The sequence below is a fragment of the Aristolochia californica genome, unplaced genomic scaffold (assembly GCF_029961685.1).
Source record: "Aristolochia californica isolate CCGP_79_NKW_82.1479 unplaced genomic scaffold, dmAriCali1.0.hap1 SCAF_8, whole genome shotgun sequence".
In the NCBI taxonomy this organism is placed as follows: Eukaryota; Viridiplantae; Streptophyta; class Magnoliopsida; order Piperales; family Aristolochiaceae; genus Aristolochia; species Aristolochia californica.
In genome coordinates, this window is record NW_027182279.1 from 9869797 (window position 1) to 9893288 (window position 23492).

Sequence of the window (23492 nt, forward strand, 5' to 3'; positions counted from 1 at the left end):
AGAACAGTCTCTATTCAACAACACTCTGATTCCATGAAACCAATAATTATTTAACTTATGTTGGTGCTTAAGATAGATTGTACAAGGAAGAGGATATAACTAAGGAAGAGAAGAAAAGAGTTTTCATCCAAGTGATTACCTAGAATTAGGACAACTCAATGAGCTCGTCTTCTTCATTGATATCTACAGAAGTTTAGTTACAAAAATGCTCTTGAGGCTATGAAAACAAGCTAAGCTCAAGAAAAAGTGGAAAATCACAGCATATATTATGAACTTCACACATTATTTCTCGTTATATTTTAAGACTCAGTATCCAACCATGGAAATGCTATTATATCTGAAAAAACAATGAAAAGGGCTCACTAGCCTGAGGTTGAATTTGTACAGAATGATGCATGAGTATTAAATAAATGTAAACATAATAAAGGGAATTGAAAAAAAAAACACACACACACACTAAAGAGGTTCACAAAGCAAACACATCCATTTGATACAACAAAAAGCCACATTCGTGTTTTCTCAACAGGTTACCACAATATCAATTGTTGGATGCCGCCAGTAGGGGATCAAGATTCAAACTGGAAGCGAGAAGCTATATCACGGCGCAGCATTTCCATGTACTCCTGACAAAGATAAAAGACATTAGAACAACAACAAAAAAACTCGTTGGAAGAAACATACGATATAAAAAATCCCAGATGCTAGATGAAAACCTTCTCTAATCCATCATCATTGCAGATTTCATCAATCAGATGTTCAGCAATGCTCCCTTCACCATATAGGTAATTGGCACTCTCAGCCACACTACGAAGAACACTTGCAGGCGGGTCCCCATGCTCAATGCCTTGTACAGCTTGTCGTAGGTCAATCTGAAGAGATACCACATTTCAATTAAAAACTGTGAAAGAACAGAGATGGCAGACCACAAATCGCTATATTTCCTGCGAACAGTATGAAAACATATTAAATGCACAATAATACCATCCTTAAATGTACATTCCAACAAATTTATTGCTTGAAAAAGTTCACTTCTTCATATCATCACGGAAACCAACTGCCCCATTGATGCATGCAAATCAATATGCAGAATACTTAATCACCAGTGCAGCAATACCAAAAACAAATACGGAAAGCCAAGTTTAAAACAACAGTATCATTATGAGCATCTCTTCAATGTTGTAGGTGAAGAGAATAACAATATTAACATTATAATTTGTACTCATAGGTTTTCTTAAAGATAGTTGGAAGCCAGAAAACTTGGAAAACACCAAGTAATCAAAGGTATTAAAAGAGTTCAAAACACTAGTAAGTTGTTGAAAGTCTATAAAGAAGTTGAAAAGCACCTCATTGCTCTTGTCATGCACTTTATCATCCAATTTGTCATCCCTATCATGTTTACGCTCATCACTTGCTGAAGGTGCTGATGTAGATGCAGGACCATTCAACATCCCACCAAGAGCTTGTGACAAAACAGGCATCAGCTGTTGAAACAATCTAGACATATCAAAAGGGCCATGTTGCTCCCTTTCCAAACCTGGAACCATGTTTCCTTCAACATGCTCCACGAATTGATTAATTGCATTTCTCATTGAAGGGCTTTCAGTAATCTGTTCCAGCATGCCTCTTAAGCCACCAGTTGGAATAAACCCTGCCGGCTGTGACACCCCAGAAAGGAGATTGTCTATCGCAGGACTCGCAACGACTTGAGACATCAAGCTTGCAGCATCAACTTGTCTGCGTCCAAGACCACCATTTGGTGCATCTGAAGGCAAACTCTCACGAAATTGATCTGAGATGAAAGGCTGGACTGCGGACTGACTGCAGTCAGACATGTTTTGGTTAGAAGCTCCCCTAGATATAAGGGCCCGCAAAACTTGTTGGCCTCGAGCAATTGACTCTTCAGTCAGGTTAGGAGATGAGGAGGAATCAGTCCCTGAAACGTTTTCCTGTGACTTTGACAGCCTGCTTCTCCTCTTGAACCATATGCCCAGATTATATCATCAGGAAGACCAGGTAAAACAACAATAAATAAGACAATTCAAATTCAAGAAATTACTTACCTTCAGCTGCAAACCTCCAGATCCCAGTCCCAAAGGAGGACTAATTTCACCTGCCCCGGGATGTATATCTTCGGTGGAACCTGGAGCACTAGTTGAAGCAACATTATCACCCCTGCTCTCAAAATGTCGTGCTTCTGATTTGCAGGGAAGTGCATCAACAGGGTGTTCTTGTGTCAGCCCCAAAATTCCTCCTCTTTCTTCATTACCAAGTTGGTGATTGTGGGTTTCTGATGAAACATGAGGGAAAACAGAAGCTCTAAGAGCCCCATTACTACCGCCTCCATCAACTGTCAAATGGATGGAGGTTTGATTCGCCTCATCAGACATCCCACTAGATCTCGACGAGTCCTGATAAGCTGAATTTCACAAGAAGAAGAATGAAAGGATAACAAAATTAGTACATTATGATATTTGCCACCAGTGGAGTGAACTAATTACCACTAATGACCCTTGGAATCTCCCAAAGTTGAACTATGGGCAACCTTACCATGCATGTTACCATCACTGCTGACAGACTCACCCTGATGGATCACAGTTGAAGAGGTTGAAAAAGACTGAGGAGCTGATTGTGCATTACCCCCCATGTTGGGCTGGACCCCAATGGGTACTGTTGGAGTAGCTCTCTGCAAAGAAGTTTGTGGGCCGGAGGTCAAGTTTGTTGGATGAGACCTGGCATGGACAGGGTGTAATACACTGAGAACGTGGCCAGATGCCTCCCCAGGGGAACGTGCTGGAATAGCTGTAAAAATGTTTCTTGCAGGCAGCTCACGTGGAAGCCCAGTTCCAGTTCCACCTGGCTGTGCTTGATTTGCTTCCCCATTATTTGTCCTAGAGCCCACTGAAGATAAGGCAGAAGAAACTGAGGACCCTGATGATCACACAAAGTCAGAATAGAGAATCTGGAATGAGAAGAGATATCTAAGAGGTCAAGAATCTCACCAGCATGGATGTGAATGTTTATATTCCGATGCACACCTCCTATGCCAACAGGACTCAAAATCCCACTATTTGCCACAGGACCAGCAGATGGGACCCCAATGAAGGAGCTCATTTGAGAAAGAAATGGCTGCAAAATATAAAGATATCTATATGGGGAAATTTGTCATAAAGGGAGTGAGATTATTTATATATGAATTTATTAACAATAACCTGAACCATTATAGGATTTGGCCCTGATGGAGATATGTAAACAGCTGGTCCAGCATTCACAACAGATTCAGCCTACATTTAGCCAGACATTTCCAATAAATACTAATCTCAACTTCTGAAATTTCAAACAATATCAAAGGGAGTAGAGACAAAAGGCCTACTGGAGACTGCCCCATCTGGAGGGTCATAACGGTGCGACCAAGCTCCAACAGAAGGGCGCCTAAATGTTGCACAGCTACTCCTGCTTGCATTGCTTCAGCTTGAATTTGGGCCCGGATTCTTGCATCAGTACTTGATCCCTCTCTTTCCAGGCGCCCAGCAATATTCTACAGAAGATGCAGAACATTAAAAAAAGCAACAGAAGAGATATCTGTGCATACAGATTAGGATTCAATGATCAATTAAAAGATTTCAAGTTTTAGACATTGTAAGCCAAAATATTGAAAATTTAATCAGTTTTGTACCTCTACTCATTTCTGGAGTTTAAAAATAATAGTATAAATTGGATAATAGATACCCAATGTTATCAGAACCAGAATGCATCAGCCAGTTGAACCTGGTTTAACCAGAATTGGCTTGCACTCCAGTTCTGAAATCACAAAAACCGGGGGAGGGGGAATACCCAGATGACCAAGACAATTTGGCCTCTTAAACTACCAAAACCGACCAAACATCCAGACTGGTTTCCTTCTCCACTTTCGTGTTCGATGGAGGGGGGATCCCTTCATCCTTTGATGCTCTGCAGAAAGAGGGAAGCCAAGCACCCCCCCAACCAAATTCTCATAAAAAAAACATAGTTGAGAGGCAGAGCCATCCCCTCCCTCTCTTTCAGTAAAAAGCAGAGGGCAGAGGTGTCCCAATGACACTAAGGATGCTCCCCTACCCTCACATAAAGAAACAAAGAGGCGGAGGCAGGTGCCCCAACCCCCCCACGTCTCTTTCTCATTGTTGATGGTGAGGGTAATCATCCTTGTCCAGCCTTTTTTTAACTTTCTTCTTTATAGTATTACTATAATATCATAAAATAAGAAGTTTTCTTTTAAAAAAAACATTTTTGTAGTAGTAGATTCATCTACTTTCCATAACTAGACATCTTAACTATTAAATATACTATTATAGGCATGTATAGGCACCTTATACAACGTGACATATTAAATATGCAGTAATTATACATTATCATAACTTACAACTAATGGTACTAAATTAAGTATGATTATTTCAATACATTTACATATGTATTACTAAATATTATACATTCAATTTTATGTAAACTATAATGATACATAAATAATATTATATCAATATATGCTTACACTTTATGATGAGATACTGGTACAACCACCACTTAAACCCGGATGAACCAATTTGACCAAAATTAGACAATTCTCCAGTACGGTGAGGAATTCAAGAATGGTAAGGATTGGAGTTTGGACATTTCTTTATGGAATTTTGAGCCTAAGATGGAAGCACTTTCTCCATGTAATACTTTTTTAGTTCAAGGGGGAGTTCCACATGATACATAAAATTTTTCTTTTTGATGATATTGATACATAGATAAGACAAAAAAGAACCAAACTTTCAATATTCATTAAAATGTCAAGTAGAAGACTTACAGAAAGTGCAGCTCCAGCATGCTCACTAAGGAGTTGCCGTGTTCGATGCACCACAGTTCCTAATGCTTCAGGAGTTGGTAGTCCCCTTGTGCTGGGCAATGCAGTATCTGGTCTTGCTTGATCATCAGCAGGCAGAGATGACTGAGAACCTGTCAAGTTATGAAAGTTGAAGTTATTTTGAGTATCTGATCTTGCTGGCTCACCAGCAAGCAGAGACATTGAGAACCTATCAGAATAAATCAACACACACTGACCAAATAACGTTGAAGTTGCTTCTTGTACCATATAACAGAAGAAATGCAACCAATTTATTACCATTACCTGATAATACCACTTGCATTCGATTTATGAACTGAGTCAGTGTTGTCAAAGCATCTGGAATGACCTAGTTCATGAAAAAGGATGTCAATGAAATAGATCAAGGTGAGGGGGGAGGCAGAGAATATAAGAGAAAAGAGGAATATCAATAGAAAATATAAGAAAAAGAGAAAGAAAAATCATCATCAGAAAAACAGGAAAAAAGAAAAAGAATAGCAACCATATTTTGTGGAGGAAATGCTACTGCTCCTCCGGTCAATGGTAACTGTAGAGGCTGATATAGAGATTGAAATGGAGGAGTGGGAAAGCCCTGACCGGATTGCCCCTGATTCCCAGTCTGAGCTTGGACACCAGTCCCTACATGTGGTCCTGCTGCTTCCGCACTTTGGGTAGCCTGAACTGCAGAATTGGACTGAAAAAGAATATGTTGAGCTACAAAACTACACAGAGAACGTCTACGAAGTTATTCCATAAATAAAAAGTAATACTCACGGAAGTGGCAGAAGACATGTTGCTGGTACCACCAGTTGCTGTCAGGTTCCCTATTCCAACAGAATTTAAAACTGCCCCAATAATCTGATGGAGATATAACAATACAAAACATAAATAAAAATCAAGCCAAAATCAACTCAACTACATAAACACATGCTGACAAACCTACCCGACCAAGATCAGGTACAACTCCTTCACCTTGGTCTCCCCCAATATTGAATGTCCCAAGAACTACACTGTGAGAAACTTGCCCAATCCTGCCCCGGGGCCCAGTAGCAGTAAAGTCATTTCCTGCCAAAAACAATAAAATCAAACAAAAAGTAAACTAACATGATCAGCATTGACACTACCAGAAAAGTCACACATGACTTAAAATACTGTAAAATACTCCATTCAAAACTAATCTTATGATGAAAGGAAGTAAAGAAAAAAAAAACTGAAGCAAGTTATTGCAATTCTCTAGCATAATTGAAGAGCTCAGGAATTTAGATCAAACTATGCAATTTAAAACTTATGGCTCGCACAGTGTCTAAGGTAAGCTTCCAATTTTTAACGTCACGAGCAGACAGGGAGCGAGAGAGAGAGAGAGAGAGAGAGAGCAAAGAAAACACAATCACAATAAAATATTGCAATAATTTACTTTCTATTTAAAAAGATATCATACGATATTAAAATAGCCAACATTATCAAAAATATCTAATCAAATCTAGTTTTCTAGATATACTATAAAATTTATGAATTTTTTCATTGCATTTTTTTTAGTTTTTGGGTGTTTAAGAGAATTTTTTTGGACCAATAAATTTTTTTTTTGAAACTTCACTTTTTTTTTTTTAAATAATACTGAAGCATTGAGAAACCGGAGGGGCGTTGCGAGAACTTTTCAAGCCCACAATACTTCCTCCACAACTATTTGACTAATAACTTGTTGGTTCACAAATTCTTTTTTCTCAGAGTAAACATCAAAGATAAAGAGGAGATAGTTTTTTTTAAATGATTTTTTAATTTTTTAAAGGGTGAAATATTATTAAAAGAAAGAAAGCTAGCAAGAAAGTAGCAAGCAGTGCACAAAAGCACTAATAATCAGCATAATGGAAATTAAACACAACTGATAATTCAGATAGCAAGTGTCCCTTTTTAGTGAGTTGGTCTGCCACTGTATTTGCCTCTAGGAAAGTGACAGTGAGACAGGTCACCAATATGAGTGAATTATTCATCAAACCTCCAACTACACAGACAATCCTCTTTGGCTCATGCAATAACATTTTTGAGCCGCCAGGAGTGATCACTGGACGGTGGCAATGAGTTTTTTTTAATGTTTACAATGCACACATGAGCAATAGCCCAAATGACTGCCCCTCCCAAGATCCCTAAGATTGCTGAATGGAAACCTCCTCCGCCGAGGACCCTCAAGCTTATTTTTGACGGAAGGCATTTGGTAATCCTAGTAAAGCGGGCTTCAATGGTGTGTTTCGTGATGTCGATGGCAACACTCTCATATCCAACTCCAGTCCTTCGGGAATTATTGATTCTACTGCTACCGAGCTACCTGCCCTCCTGCATGGACTCATCATACGTCGGGATCATCTCTGCGGCCCTCTTCTCATTGAAGGTGACTCCAAAGCAGTGATTAGTCAGTGCTCCTCTTCTTGGGATCCACCTTGACGTCATTGGAATGTTTATTTTGAAATTTTTAATATTTTATCTTCAATTTCTTATATTTGGTCTACATGAAGGCCAGTGGGCCTCATGATCACTGGTGTCAGAATTGTACCCAGCGCGCGGCTTCGAATCCCCGCTAGCGCAAAAATTTGATTCATTTCAAAAAAAAAAAAAAATCTTATATTTGGTCTCATGTGCCTAGCTCAGTAAACTCTCTTGTTGATTCGCTAGCTAAGCCAGGAGCCTCCCCACAATCTCTTGTTGTTAGAGGAGTGCTCCTTCGATCTTGTTCTGGTTCTGTTTGGTTGTAACAAATTCATCACTCTTTTCAAAAAAATAATTATAAGAAATTTCAAAGATATATGAACTCATGATAGTTGCAAAAATATTTAGCTATATTATCCACATTTTTTCTCATTTGTGAACCCTATAAAACCAACTCATTAGTGAAAGTGACCTGTTGCACTTCAAAGACATGGACAGCACTAGCTGCAATTCTTGTTAGAAATAAAAATCTCAACTACAAGCCCAAAATAATAAAAACAGAGCACAATCAACAAGTATCCTGAGCTCCCAATTTCATTTTCATGGCAATAAGGTAAAGCACAAGAACAGTTAACTGGTAGTCTAACAACAAAAACATTGAAAAAGGCAAAAGAAAATTCAAAAGCATGAAAATTGTTTGAAGAAGAAAAAGCATCAAAATGATATCCATCCAATTAATACAATCTAAATGCTTGAAAAATCTATGTATATTGAATGGAAAAGCAGATTTTTGTAAATAGTACTGATACTAAAATTCCAAAATAAATACAACATCATCTAGAGATTACTATACAAAATATCCTAATACAGAAAAAGACAAATACCCAGTATATAAACCCTATGAAAAAAGAAAAATTATCTGTAAACCACGCAGAAAGAACTTTGTTCAAAAAATAAAGGAATCAAAACCTTGGCTATCACTATCTCCATTATGCCCTGCAGGATTTGCCCCCGGTTGATTCTGCATTTGTGCAGGCAGTCTCTCAACTAAATGGAGGGTATGCCCGTTTTCAACATCTATGATTGTAGTCTTGGAACACAAAAACCATATAAGTTGCAAGAAACAAAAATTTCAAACACGAATGAATATAATAAAATATATTTAAATTACTGTTAAATAAGTGAAATGGAAATGACAAAACAAGTAATAACAGACTGACATAGAAGGATACGATATTCAGAAAGGAGGTGATCATCCTTTAAGACTTTCCCCCTAAAAATAAGCCGCTGCTGAGCCACTGGAACACCAATTGCACTTGCTACTTTCTCCTTAAACAAAGATACCCGCATCTGAAAGTTTTTCAAAGAAAATAAGAAAATGTATAAAGATGAACAAACAGAATTTTAAACAAAGTGACTTCTTATCTCACGAACACATCATTCATATGAAATATTTTTTTGAATGGCATGATACATATAAAATAGAATTAAAATAAACCTGAATGTTACAAAAAGTTATGCAGTATTCAGATTTCTGTAATCTATAGAAGAACATTAGTTTTTTTTAGAAGAAATATAGAAGAACATTAGTTTTTTTTAGAAGAAATATAGAAGAACATTAGTTAGATGTCTAAATGTTATTACACCCAAAGTTATTGAAATATCAGCTAAAATGAACACAAACAAACCCCAGATACCAAAAGAAACTATTCATCACAGTCTTTTTCAAAATCACATTACATTCTTTTTCACCCGGAAGGAGTAGATTTGAGAATCAAGAGTCTTTATATTAACTTCCACATCAGGTTCCTCCCCATGGACCTGTCTTGAGCTAGATGCTTCCATAGAACATTCCTCAGCCATGATCCTGACGGACACAAACATTAAAATATAAATAAAGGAAAATGAATAATTTCAAGAAGCAGATTTCTTAGGAAGAATATGAAAAAAGAGACCTCTTAAAAAGATTTACAGAAATAAACCTCAGCAGAATTTTCAAGCCAGACAATTCTTTCTGTGTTTATCCACTTATACCGATTATTTGGTTTTTGCATGTCAAAAAATAAAAATAAAAAATTGTGCTTTTGATAAAGAAGAAGAACAGGAAGAAATACACTCATTCATCAAACAATTTAAAAAAAAAAGCAATCTGATAATTTTGCTACACCAGTGTAGGAGCATAAGTATGATATCCAAGGAACGATTTTGTATGATGAGAAAAAATTCCTAATTTCTTCTCACACTTCAGTCTTACTAAGAGAATAATCTAATAGTTAAAAAAAATAAAAGAGAATAATCTTCACTAATTGAGCTAAAAAATAGCACCAAATAGGAGATCCAGTTGATCCCAGCAGATTTATGCTCACCAAACAAATTCTTCGATGCAGCCCAGATTTTTATGGTTTAATAACATTAAAGAAGATTCATTTTTTTCCATTACAATGTCAATCCAGTAAATAAACAGAGAAAACAGATTTTAGCTTATCTGGTACACATTGTAAGAGGATCATTGCAAAAAACAAGTCTTAAAAAAATTATCAAGTGGTTCAGCCAGTAACATGATTTTCTTTCCATTTCAAAAAAAAAAAAACATGATTTTCTTTCAATTTGTCCATATGACAAACACATCAAACACTTGGTGGTCTCAGATGACATCAACAGCCTGATTTTGCCATTAGTACCCAGTATTGACACAAGATAGCTTGAGCAGCGACTGAGTAGACAAAATGTAATTTTCCTACAGAAATTACTCAAAATGAATGCATCTATGCATTACAAGAATGAAATTAAACACAAGAAAGGAGGAAACTGAATGTAAAATGTTCCCAGCATCTATGGAATTTATAGTAATAATGTCTCCATGCATTAGTTATGATCTTTTTCCATTTAAAAAAGGAACAATCAAAAAGGTTTGAATACAATTCATGCTCGTTTCCTTTCCCAATCCTTTCCCTTCAAAAGCTCAATCAGCCAATCCCATGAAGCCAATACAAGAGCAATAATTCTAAAGCTCATACAAAAATTGGTATATGAGTATATAGATATCCCAACAGTCAGATTTTAACTGGTTATTACTCCATAATGAGAATAGGTATCATGTCTGTTCAGAAATATAATTTCTACCACAGGTCATAATCTTATCAAATTTGTCAACTGGGTTTCTATGTTCATGCATCATCTGAATTTTGATTTTAAATGGCTTATTTAGGTATTGAAATTTTGCCTTTATCATTTACAACTTAATACCTTTGGAAGCCCTCAGGCAAATCCAGTGGTAGCCAGCATTTGTGCATTCCTGTCTCCATTAAATGGGTCTGGAGTATAAACCAGATCCACCTGCTCCAAATGCAATTATCTTGGGACCTACCAATGTGTTGAAACTCTCCCCCTAATATTGAAGTGACCAATTCCACTATTATTCTTTATGTTCTTTCTGAATTTCTTCACAATAGAGAATCACTGAAGAAATCTGAAGAACCAGGCTACATAAAGAAATCTGAAGTCATAGAAGAACCAGCAATGACTTACAGAAGCTCCTACCAACTTAGAAAAACAATGGACTCTCAACAATTTGACAACTCCAGACCACCCATGAAAGTGACAACGCCAAATGTGTTTAACATTCAAAATTTTGATGACTTACAGAAGCACCTAACAACTTGGAAAACAATGGACTCTCAACAATTTGATAACTCAAGACCACCCCAAATCTCTTTATCATCTAAAATTTCTACATAATATGAAAAGGCACTATTGCGACAAAATCAAATTCCATACACAAATGCTACATGAATACATTTATAAACTAGAAAAATATCCTCTAAGATTTTCCTGTTGATAAAGTAATGAATCATAGATTATAATTCTCCCCATTTAAAAACAATTAGACAAGAAATGATCATATCTTAGTATATGCTTTCAGAAGAATATATGAAAACATACCTTTGGGATCTTTATCCAAGAAACCTACTCATCAAACTTTATCCAAGTATTGATCTGATATGTCAAGTTTAAATTAGTGATATAAAATATTTAAATCTTCTGAATTGTATAGCTATTTCCACTTTAGAGGATTTATACCAACATGATAAAACACTGAAACTGCATTTTGTTGGACATTATGTGTTTTAGTTAAATATTTTTTAACCAAAACAACTGAAGGTTGCGCAAACATAAGTCAATACCAATAAGAACCCTACTTGAACATCTTTGACTGCATTCGGAGAATTAGATTCTCAAGGTTTTCAAGGTTCTCAAGAACCGTGAGGAACTTATATTCCAACAGAAATGAAATAATAACATCTACGCAGCAATACCCTGTAAAGAAGAATCTTCCCTATTTGTAGATAGTGATGATCATTTCTATCATCCTACATGTATTGAAACACTTGACACTAAACATTTATACTTTTGTGGTACGCTCTTATCCCACTTGAGATCTGTCCAATAGTGGGGGTAGTGCTACATGAGAACCAATCACCGCAGATGGTGGTGACTGTTAAAATAAATATCAACGAAAGATCAAAAAAGTAAAATATTCGTCATTCTCTCACTCTTCATGAACAAAGAAAAAAAAAGTCATTCTTCTGAAAAACTTACATTACTAAACTAGGTTACTAGTATTTACTCTATGATCTGTGTGACAAATTAAAAGAAAAAAACTTCTACAGCTCTTTTGTTGGTTAAACCTATTCGCTGATAAACAACTAAGAGCATCTTGAATAACAACCCCAAAGTTAAGAGTAAAGAACAAAGCTGTTAGCCATTTCGCACGCTAACCAAAACTCACTTGTAGTACGCTGGAAGAGACAGAAGAAGTCACTACTTCTAGAACTAACCCAAAAAGTTTACGAATGAACCACTAATTGCGAGAAATAAATAACAACATAATAAGAGGGCGGCAAGGGAATCCTTCTCTTAAGAATAAAAGAAACCGTGCACAAGAAAAAACGGCACCTTGGAGAAAAAACTTCTATCAGCAATAGAAAAGCTGTAAACTTCCAATCCGAGCTTTTACATAAAACCAAACTAAAATAGAAACGATAAGAGCACGAGAACAATGAAAAATGTTTTGATAGGGAGAATCGTACCTCCGTGGACGGAACCCAAGTTCAGATCGATATCGGCCTCCGACCACCGGAAGACAAATGAGGAGAACGAACAGGAAGAAACTAGGGGATACCGGAGGGCAGATGAGTTGAAAAAACACAGATTCTGAGCGAAGAAATGTATAACCGGCTAGGAGTTTTTATAATATGTTTGAAATATTAGTACAGGAATACACATCCGTGGCAGAGAGGTGCGACTCTGGCTCCTCGAATACGCTCTTGTTGGACGCCCGAGCGGTTCCAAACGGTTTGGGCCAGTAATGTTGGCCACTATACTTGTGGCAACCATTTTATTTCAGCTCAGGAACATTTCTATTAGCATAAAAATGAACAAAAAAGGCTATATTTTTGTAAATTAACTATATAAAGGCATTTCAGTTATTTAGAAAAGGAGGGGAAAATGGAGTAAGAGTTGAACACCTTGAAGCAATAGAATTTAACAAAAATCCATCATTTCCGGCCTTTTGCAAAAAGTTTGACATCAACCTTGTCCAATCATATTGGACCCAATTCTAATTAGCTTGACTTGACCTAAGAGACCCAACGGGGAGAAGAAGCCTTTCCATGTCTCATGACATAAATTTTATAATTCCTTACCATTGGAGTTTTTAACTCTTATTACTACTCTCCCATATTCAACCTAGAACTGAAGTCTTGTAATCCGCTCTTTAAGTTTAGAACCCACAAACAAATAGAAAATAATTTAAGGCAATATTTTTCACCCATAAGACTAAGTTTAATGTTTGTTACAAAATATTTCCTTGTAACAATGTAACTAGAGATTTGTTATTTCTTTCTATAGAAACTCTTTTTGTAAGTTTTTTTTTCCAAAAAAGAGATTAAGTCACATCACAGTTTCCACCTCAAAATAACCCTCCATATGGTTTTCAAAGAAACTAAAATGTATAAAACGAACTCCAAAAAAAGCTTAATTACAGTGAAGAGGGAGAGAGGGTAGAGGGCAGAGGGGGAAGGGGAGGGGAGAGGGGAGGTGGAGGGAGATAAGGAGAAAAGGGGGAGTGAAGGACGGAGAGGGGTAATTTTATTATTTATTTAATTTTGAATTAGTTTCAATTATTTTATTTTATTTTGATTTAATTTATTTACAAAAAGGGGGATGAAATTTTTTGTAAATTTATAAATTTTAATTAGTTTATTTGGGAGAATGAGAGAGGGAGGGATGGGGAGGGAAAGAGAGCCGAGAAGGAGGGGTGAGTAGGTTTATCAAATTTTGATGGCTAGAACTCAATTAAGCAAGAAATTCAGTAATTAAATACATAAAAATGCAATAATCACAATCAACCATAAAAGCATGCAAAAACAGTTTTTATAGTGGTTCACAATCTAACATTGTCTTGAATTGTTAATCTACTCCCAAGGTATTTGTACCTCATAGTCAACTCATTATGTTCTAAAGCCTAACGACATTTACAACAATCCGCCTCTAGGATCCAATTACAAACACTTGTTTAACACTTAGGCTTAAAAAACAATCAACACTATGTACAAGCAACTAGACCCTTAAAAGGGATTTCCTAGAACTACCAATCAGCTTTTTCAAGTATTAATTGGTTTATAACTATAAGGGTTTCTTATTTTTAAGATTAAGCACAATAAAGCTTCTTAATAGGTTTTGAGCAACTAAGCTAATGGGGTTAAGTTGTAATTTATCTTCTTTCTCAGCCTTTGCTTACATTGCTTTCCAACCCACGCAAGAAGAGCAATCTTGTAATTTTATACTTAATAAAATATAAAAATAGAAACAAGAGAAGGGGTCAAAACAAACAAACCCTATTCTCTTTCTCCTTCTCCATTTTCTTCTCTCTCGGTTAAACTCTCACTCTCTTCCTCTCACCTCACTCTCACTCTTAAGTTATTCCTTCTTTCTTTCTTCTTCTTCTTTACATGTTGAGCTAAGAAAGTCTACATGGATTTATTCATGGATCCCATAATTTAATATGGTATTCAAGCATGGATTCATTGTTTTTCATTACTCATGCTTAATTAAAGTTTCAGTTGGGTGTCTATTCAACGAGCTTCTGTTAGGTTCTTCCCGAGCCATGGATCGAGTCACCCTTCTTTCCTCTCTTCCTTCCATATTGGTTCTTGACGCTGGAAGAGGATTCTTGTTTCTAGAACGTGGAATGGTGGAATTCGGAATGGAATGATTGAGCTTTGAAGGAAGCTCGACCTGGACCTCAGAGGCAGAATCCGACCTAGAGCTCTGAGGGAGAATCTGACCCGTTTATTTCTAATTTTCTCAATACTTCCTTTCCTTCACCTTGACGTCCCCCTAAATAGGGTTGAGGACGGAAATACAAAATAGACCCATGAGTCAATTGGTTCATGTCATATTACATCGAAACCAAACCAAACCAAATGGAATTACATTAAAAGAAAATTGACATAATTTAATTCCTATGCCTGTTGATAACTCGTGATGCTATGGAGTCCATAACATCACCCCCTCCTGGAGAAAGAGCTTCTCCTCAAGCTCGAAATAGGGGTAGAGGGATCTGAAAGCTGGTAAGGGCTCCCATGTAGTGTCACTAGGGTCAGCATTAACCCATTGCACTAGTATCTCCCAATCACCTTGAATGTGACAAGCTTGTAACACATGTGCTGGAGTAGAAAGGATACGTCCCTCATGTAGTGGGGGCAGAGGGGTGTGCAGCATGGGAGAGTCACCCTGGAAGGTCTTCAGTTGGGATACGTGAAACACATTGTGAATCATTGCCTCTGGCGGAAGCTGCAAGCGGTAGGCAACTGTGCCAATGCGGTCCATCACCTGAAAGGAACCATAATACTTCGGAGAGAGCTTGTGGCGTTTGGAGGCTGTCAGTGATAGCTACCTGTAATGTTGGAGACGCAGCCATACATAATCTCCTAGAGAAAAGAAGACTTCTCGGTGCTTCTTGTCATAATAAAATTTCATAGTATTCTGGGCCTCCTGGAGATTAGTGCGCACCTTAGTGAGCATGGTGTCTCTTTTTGCTAACGCTTGGTCCAAAGTGGCTACCTTAGAGGCACCTGGTTCATACGATAAAAGTCGAGGTGGCTCTCTGCCATATACTACCTTGAATGGGGTAGTTCCGAGTGCGCTATGGTAGGAGGTGTTGTAACATAATTCAGCCTAGGCGAGCCATTTAACCCACCGTTTAGGTGAGTCCCCACGAAACAACGAAGATACATCTCAATTGTCCGGTTGACGACCTCGGTCTAACTATCAGTCTGGGGATGGTAGGCAGAAGAGAATGCTAACGTTGTGCCTTGCAACTTGAATAGTTCTTTCCAGAATGTATTGGTAAAGATGGCATCTCTGTCCATTAGTAATGGAGGTAGGCATCCCATGTAACCGAACAATATTATCCATAAAGAGCTGAGCTACGTGAGTTGCATTGTAAGGATGCGCCAAAGGGAGGAAATGGCCATACTTTGAGAAACGATCAACCACTACAAATATAACAGATTTTCTGGACGACGAGGGAAGGCCATCTATGAAGTCCAAGGAAATATCTGAGTAGACTTGTGATGACAACTAAAGTGGTTGGAGCAAACCTGCTGGACTTAATGATTCAGCTTTATTCCATTGACAAATCTAACAAGTGCCACATAATCGGCTATACTGCGCTTCATACCCCTCCAATAAAAATCCCGACTGATCCGAAAATATGGTTTTTGTCGGCCTTCATGTGTACTGTCATGTAACGAAGCTAGAATGTTGTGAATAAATGGTGACGTGAGGTGTAGAAAAATCCAATTTTTGAAGAGGACAAGACGATCCTGAACCGTCCAATGTTTCTCCGATCTCCCCTGCTGAATGTCATGATATAAGGCAATAATTTCCGGATACTGTTGTGTTTCCTCCGGAATAGAATCCAATAAGAGAGCTCTGGGCTGACTGATGGCATGTAATTGCGGCTCTGGAATGTCCCGGCGAGATAAAGCATCAGCCCCCACATTTAAACTCCCAGGTTTATACTCCACGGTAAAGTCAAACCCCATCAGTTTACTTACCAGTACTACTGAGGTGAAGTAGTGAGGCATTGCTCAAGAAGATACTTGAGGCTGCAATGATCAGTTCGAATCAGAAATGGGCACCCCTAGAGATAAGGCCGCCAATGCTGTATTGCTTTAGTAAATCGATCAGTTCCCTCTCATAAGCTGCTAGTTTGTGGTAGTTTTGGCCAAGCAGTGTCCTTGTTGGTGCAACATTGCCCCAATACCGCCCCCCTGAAGCATCACATTCCACCACAAAGGACTCATCAAAGTCCGATAGCTGAAAAACCGGTGCGGATGATAATGCCTCTTTCAACTGTTGAAAGGAATGAGCCGCTGTCTTGGACCAAGTAAAGGCATTTTTTCTTGAGTAGGTTATTAAGCAGTGCTACAATCTGGCCATAGCTACGGATAAATTTCTTGTAATACCCCGCGAGGCCCAACAATCCTTTTAACGTTGTAATGGATGTGAGAGGAGGCCAATCTGTGATGGCCTCCTCTGGTCAATCTTCACCCCTACTACTGAAATAACGTGGCCCAAGTATGCCACTTCTGAGGTACCCATAGAACATTTGGACTGATTTAAAACCAAATGATGTGAGCGGAGAAGGGTAAATACCTGGTGAAGGTGTTGAAGATGCTCTTCCCAATTGTTGCTATACACCAAAATATCTTCAAAAAATACCAAAACATATTTCCTCAAGAGAGAGGGAAATACCTCATTCATGAGGGCCTGGAATGTGGAAAGCGCATTTGATAGACCAAATGGCATCACGAGGAGCTCGAAATGACAGTGGTGTGTGCGGAACGCTGTTTTCTCCACATCTGATGGATGAACGCAAATTTCATGATAGCCAGACTTCAAATCTAGCTTGGTAAATATAGTAGCACTGTGTAACTCATCTAGCAACTCGTCCACCACTGGTATGGGAAATTTGTCTTTAATCGTGTGAGCTTTGAGTTGCCGGTAATCCACACAAAACTTCCATGACTTTATCATGCTTGCAGACCAGTAATACTGGGGAGGAGAAAGGAGACCTGTTGGGATGAATAATTCCCTGGCGAGCATATTTTGGCACTGCCTTTCAATTTCATCCTTTTGTAAGTGGGGGTAACGATAAGGCCGCACCACTACAGGTTCAGTGCCCGTTTTTAATCGGATGCGGTGACCAAAGTGACGAGTAGGCGAAAGAGCAGTAGGTTCATGAAATATATCCTCAAAGTCTGTAAGTAATTGAGATAACTTACAGTTGTCGGTGCTATGGACCTGAACAGTCTGAAGTGCGCAGGGTACTGGTGCCTGGGTGCCATGCAATGTGATCTGACGGTGGTCCTTTGTGAAGGTCATGGTCAAAGCCTGAAAAATCCCATAAAATAGGCCCCAACAGTTGTAGCCATTTAACTCCAAGGACCAAATCAAATCCTGACAGTGGAATCACCAAGAAATCTGCAATAAAGGAGTGTCCCTCAATATCAAAGTGGGTGGCTGGAGATATGCCCACACTGGTAATTTTATCCCCATTGGCTACTGAGACAGAAAGGCCTATTTATTGCTGGATGACTAACCCAAGTTGTTCGGCCGCTGGCTGACTGATGAAATTATGCGTGCTGCTAGAGTCAACTAAAGCAATTAATTGTAAATGATGTAATTGGGCTTTAACTTGCATGGTGTTAGAACTGCGTAGGCCAGTCATGGCATGAAAGGAAATCTCTGGACCCTCTTGGTTTGTCTCCTCAATCTCTTCCTCTAGTAGGATGTCCTCACAATCCTCCCACAGACACACACTGATTAATCGTTTGCATATATGACCCTGGACATACTGGTCATCACAATTAAAACAAAGGCCCTTGGCCTTTCTTTGTTACATCTCCTGTCTATTCAGTTTTTTGAAGTAAGGAGTTGGTGGCATAGAGTTAGAACTTTATGGTCGCGGTGCTGCACTGGCTCCAGAATGTGGAGGCCCAGAATATGGTGCTGGCACAATGGCAGTGTGCCGTCCTGGCCAAGCTGGTTTTCTGACCAGTGAATCCTGTTTATGCTCAATTGACCTGGCTAAATTCATAGCATGGTCCAAATCTGTAGGACCATGCAATTCAACTTCTAGCCGTAGAGCTTCTGTCAAACCAGCAATAAAGATGTGAACATACTGGGAGTGACTGACAAACTCACTAGCGTGGGCAAAACATTCTTGGAAGGTCTTTTGGTACACTTCTAGTAATCCATTCTATTTATAATTGATTAATTCTCCCAATGGATTGCTACTAGCAGAAGGACCAAACCTCATCATGCATGATTGTCTAAAGGTTGCCCAATCCTGAACCAATTGGTCATTTCGGAATTGGTGGTACCATAGGAGCGCTTCATCAAGCATGTGGTATGCGGCCAAATAAACATTCTCATCCGCCTGTGTTTTTTTATGATAAAAGAATTGGTCACACTTGGTTAACCAAATCAAGGGGTCCTTAGACCCATCATATGTAGGAAAATTGTGTTTGAAATACCTGGGAACCGTATTTGGTCCCTATGTGGTAGGCCCCAAATGGGGATTGTTATGGCGCATTGGTGGTGGAGGAGGTGGTGGTGGCCAGTAGTGATGGTGGTCGGCCGGTGGAGAGTAAGTTGTTGGTGGCGACGCTCGAAGACCACTGTCGTCTTGTCGCCAAAGGAGGGCTTGGATTGCTGCATCCATGGATTTGATTGCCTCACATAGGTCAGATGTGGTCTGCGCACTTCTTCCAAGGATTGAGTCTGAACGTCTGTCCTCTGACGATTGTCCTCAAATAATTGCCACAAATCCTTAGGGGAAGAGGAATCCCAAAGGGTGGACCTGTCTGATACCAAGATGTTAGGTTCTTCCCAAGCCATGGATTGAGTCACCCTTCTTTCCTCTCTTCCCTCCATATTGGTTCTTGACGCTGGAAGATGATTCTTATTTCTAGAACGTGGAATGGTGGAATTCGGAATGGAATGATTGAGCTTTGAAGGAAGCTCGACCTAGACTCAGGGGGAGAATCCAACCTAGACCTCTGAGGTAGAATATGACCCGTTTAATTCTAATTTTCTCAATACTTCCTTTCCTTCACCTTGACGTTCCCCTAAATAGGGTTGAGGACGGAAATACAAAATAGACCCATGGGTCAATTGGTTCATGCCATATTACATCTAAACCAAACCAAACCAAATGGAATTACATTAAAAGGAAATTGACATAATTTAATTCCTATACCTGTTGATAACTCGTGATGCTACGGAGTCCATAACAACTTCTTACTCCAAAATTCAGATATGTATTTTATTTTTCCTCATCTTTCATTGTATTAAAATAAGGACATTGTGAAATTTTTAATTCCTATGCTTATCCTTTGATATGTTCTTCATCTTCATTCTTCTCGTTGGATTTCTAAAAGTGAAAAAAAATCAACTTTTTCACGCTTCTTGGTAACATTTTATAAAGGTACAACAACTAAGTCACTAGTCCTTGTTAATGTAGGTGTTAAGCTCTTTGGCCATGGATCGAGTCACTCTATGCTCTCCTCGGTCTTCCAGATTGAAAAGAGGTTAAGGTCTGTGTTTCGGATGTTTGGAACGCCCAATGGCGACAGGGAAGCTCGATCGGGAAGGCGAACATACACGATGAACAACCAGCCAAAGTTGAAACGTCGGGCTGTCGGAATCCAGAAAGGGAGACGAGAGGATGTATTTGAGGGAATCTAGAGAGGTTGTGGAGATGAACGTCGACGGCGGACTCCGTTCTGACTGGTTATGCGACAGTGACGAAATAGAGGATCTCGGGAACAGGGGGAAGATGGAATGGCGCTGCGGCTATTCGTGGATGGAAGAGGAACGGTCTTGAGGAAGGGGGTAACTGAGTTTTGAAGGAAACTCGCACTTGATCCTCGTTGGAGAGAGTACTCGACCTTGACTAACTACCAAATCAATCTTCCATTTCATTCCAATGGCGTTCCTATAAATAATAGGAGTGCCCCCATACAATAATCAAGCAAATCATAATGTCCGATGAATTTACCAAATTGCCACTAAATAAAATGCTACGGAGTCCACTAAATAAAACATGCATAAAATTACCTTAATTACCCCTACGTCTACATGCTACTCTGGATGCTTTGGAGTCCATAACAGTAGGTTTCTACAAAATCCTATTTTATATTTTTATTTTTGACAGGGCACTGGACTCTAGATGGGCCATTCAAGATTCTCTTATTTACTATAAGTTGCACTTATATGTACCACACACTTCAGAGTTAGTTTCAGCCATCATCTCTACCGACCGTTACAACACTCATGAAGACATACAAAAAACATTGCATCACATTCGCGTAGACTTCTATTGACAGGCCATGAAGACCTCTTTTGCAGCATATGTGATGAGACTGCAAAATGTCATATTTTTATCCATTAATGCTTAGGCTTTAATAATTATTTGGTGCCTAAATATACCCATTATTCTTATATGTTGATTTAGGATGCAAATGGAAGTTGGGCATTCTGGACAGTTTAGACATTGCTTCGTAATCTGGTCATTTTGGATAGTTTCAACATTGCTTCCTAATATGGGCATAACTCTCTCATCCGAGATCTGATGGAGATGATTCAAGATGCTATGGGATTCCAAGAAAAAGTTCTACAAATTTAATTTTTTGAATTTTTAGCAATACGGGCTTCATCCAGGTCGAAACCGGTCTTGAAGCTGCGACATGTTCACTATGACCTAGACCGGATGCACAAAAGGAAAAACCCTAAACCGGGAGAAAGAAGGGGAATAAAAGGAGAAAAGGAGTTCGGCGCCCCTGACCTCATTTTCTCTTCTCCAGCTTTTCCTCTCTCTTTTCTCTAGTTTTTTCCTTCAAATTTCTTCATGGCCCTGCATTGCTAAACTTTCAGACTTGGTCATAGGAAACTGAAGCCTCGATATCAATACAACTGTGAGATTTGACTTATTTAAATCGTTCAATTTTTTGAGTATCTGATGTTCTTTTGAAATTTTCTTTCATGATTGTCTCGATTAATCTCTTGGAGTCCTACTAGTTTATTACTCATTGCAATCTACTGCTAGGTTAGATGTCAAATCCTTAATTTTTTTATCTCTCTAACCTGTGAAGCAATCGAGATTTGATGATTAAATTAAATGCAGCCGATTGTGCTTGTGTTGTTTAGCTTCATCGATCTCTCTAATTCTTAAGGCTATTGGTAGATTAAACCTTTAGCGCTTGTCTTGGCATAAAAGTAGAATCATCACTCTTCATGGGATCGATCCTAACTCGCAGTACTACATATATTTTTAGGAGTATAGGTCTTATTTTTGGGTGCCTGCGACAACACACCAAATTTTGGCACCGTTGTTGGGGAGTGATTCTAGTTGATTTTTGTGCTTCGTGTGATCCTTATTTCGTTCTTGAATTATATATATATATATATATATATATATATATATATATATATATATTTGTGTTTTAGCGTAGAATTTTTATATGTTTTTTTATTCTAAATTTTTCCTGACTTATTTTTCATGTTTTATTAGAGTTCCCTTGATTGTTTATGAATATAACTCGATCTTCTAATCAATGTGGTTTGCAGTGTGACCTAGAAATAGAGAGAACTTTGTGCAGGTTAAGGAGAAAAACTCGGAGGAAATTTGAAGAGAACAATCTAGCTCTTGATTCCCCATTTGATAGCAAATCTGATTTAGAGGAGGAGGAAGTCATGGCTAGAAATCGAACTTTGAACGAACTTGCAACCCCTAATTTGAATCAACAAACCTTATGCATAATGTTTCCTACTTTTGATGCTACTACTAAATTTGAATTAAAATCTGGACTAATACATCTCTTGCCCAAAGTTCATGGTCTTACAGGTGAAGATCCTCACAAGCATCTAAATGAGTTTCATGTGGTATGCATGAGTATGAAACCCACGGGGGTGACAGAAAAGCAAATTAAATTATGAGCCTTTTTCGTTTTCTTTGATGGATTCGGCTAAGGATTGGCTCTATTATCTACCCTCCGGGAGTATTACCACATGGGGCGCGATGAAGAGATTGTTTCTGGAAAAAATATTTCCCAATTTCAACGGACGCCAACATTCGAAAAGAAATTTGTGGTGTAAGGCAGCTTAACGGAGAGTCCCTATACGAATATTGGGAACGTTTCAAGAAATTATGTGCAAGTTGCCCCCATCATCAGATTAGCGAGCAACTTCTTATCCAGTATTTCTATGAGGGCCTTCTACCCACTGATAGGACCATGATTGATGCTGCTAGTGGAGGAGCTTTGGTGGGTAAAACTCTCGAGGCCACGAGAAACTTGATTGCAAATATAGCAGCCAATTCTCAACAATTTGGCACTAGGCTTGACCTTCCATCTAACAATTTTAATGGGGTAAAAATTTCCTCGAACAAAAAATTGTGAGTCTAACTTATCTTGTTCATCAAATGACTGTAGGTAATACACAAACATCGAAGGCTTGTCGGATATTTTTAGTAGTAGGGCATCCAACCAATATGTGTCCAACTCTTCAACAGGAGCCCACTGAGCAAGTGAATGCGGCGGGTGGTTTTCCTGGACAACCACAAAGGAAGTATTATCCCTATTCGAACACGTATAACATGGGATGGAGAGATCATCCCAACCTTAGCTATGGGAATTCACAAGTTAATCAGCCCGCGACTCAAAATCACCCAAGTTACCAGCAATATAGGCAGCCATATCCCCCTGGACAACAACCAAGCCAAACTTCCAATTCGGGTATGTCTTTAGAAGATATTGTTACATATCTTGCCACTAATAATTTTCAATTTCAATAGGAGACAAGGGCCAGTATTCAAAGTTTGGACAATCAAATGGGTCAAATGGCAACCACAATTAATTTGCTAGAGGCTGTTATGGACTCCATAGCATCACGAATTATCAACAGACATAGGAATTAAATTATGTCAATTTCCTTTTAATGTAATTCCATTTGGTTTGGTTTGGTTTAGATGTAATATGGCATAAACCAATTGACCCATGGCTCTAATTTGTATTTTCGTCCTCAACCTTATTTATGGAGACGTCAAGGTGAAGGAAAGTAAGTATTGAGAAAATTAGAATTA

The 23492-nt window shown here is 38.5% G+C and overlaps 1 protein-coding gene across 4 annotated transcripts; it reads right to left on the reverse strand.

The window, feature by feature from the left end:
• Nucleotides 1-310: 310 nt before the first annotated feature.
• Nucleotides 311-12569, reverse strand: LOC137939281 (ubiquitin-like domain-containing protein CIP73). 4 transcript variants are annotated; one of them, XM_068784548.1, is made up of 17 exons: nt 12367-12569; nt 9017-9143; nt 8509-8626; nt 8246-8353; nt 5802-5923; nt 5633-5716; nt 5361-5552; nt 5144-5207; nt 4823-4971; nt 3371-3535; nt 3210-3281; nt 3000-3126; nt 2548-2898; nt 2061-2416; nt 1344-1973; nt 714-869; nt 311-623 (listed from the first exon to the last, which is right to left on the reverse strand). In XM_068784548.1, exons 2-17 carry the CDS (start codon nt 9137-9139, stop codon nt 567-569), a joined length of 2874 nt encoding a protein of 957 aa, XP_068640649.1. In that variant the 5' UTR covers nt 9140-9143; nt 12367-12569; the 3' UTR covers nt 311-566. The 4 variants fall into 4 exon arrangements, with proteins under 4 accessions (XP_068640649.1, XP_068640648.1, XP_068640647.1 ...); XM_068784547.1 differs by having other exon boundaries at nt 2548-2919; XM_068784546.1 differs by having other exon boundaries at nt 2548-2928.
• Nucleotides 12570-23492: the final 10923 nt, after the last annotated feature.

What these genes read in the sequence shown, in the direction of transcription:
- LOC137939281 (XM_068784546.1), bottom strand. Translation starts at nt 9,139, where the DNA reads ATGGCTGAGGAATGTTCTATGGAAGCATCTAGCTCAAGACAGGTCCAT. An exon ending in TTGTACCTGATCTTGGTCGG is followed by an intron (nt 5,717 to 5,801) that starts GTAGGTTTGTCA and finishes TATCTCCATCAG; the next exon opens with ATTATTGGGGCAGTTTTAAA. An exon ending in CTGGAGGTTTGCAGCTGAAG is followed by an intron (nt 1,974 to 2,060) that starts GTAAGTAATTTC and finishes ATATGGTTCAAG; the next exon opens with AGGAGAAGCAGGCTGTCAAA.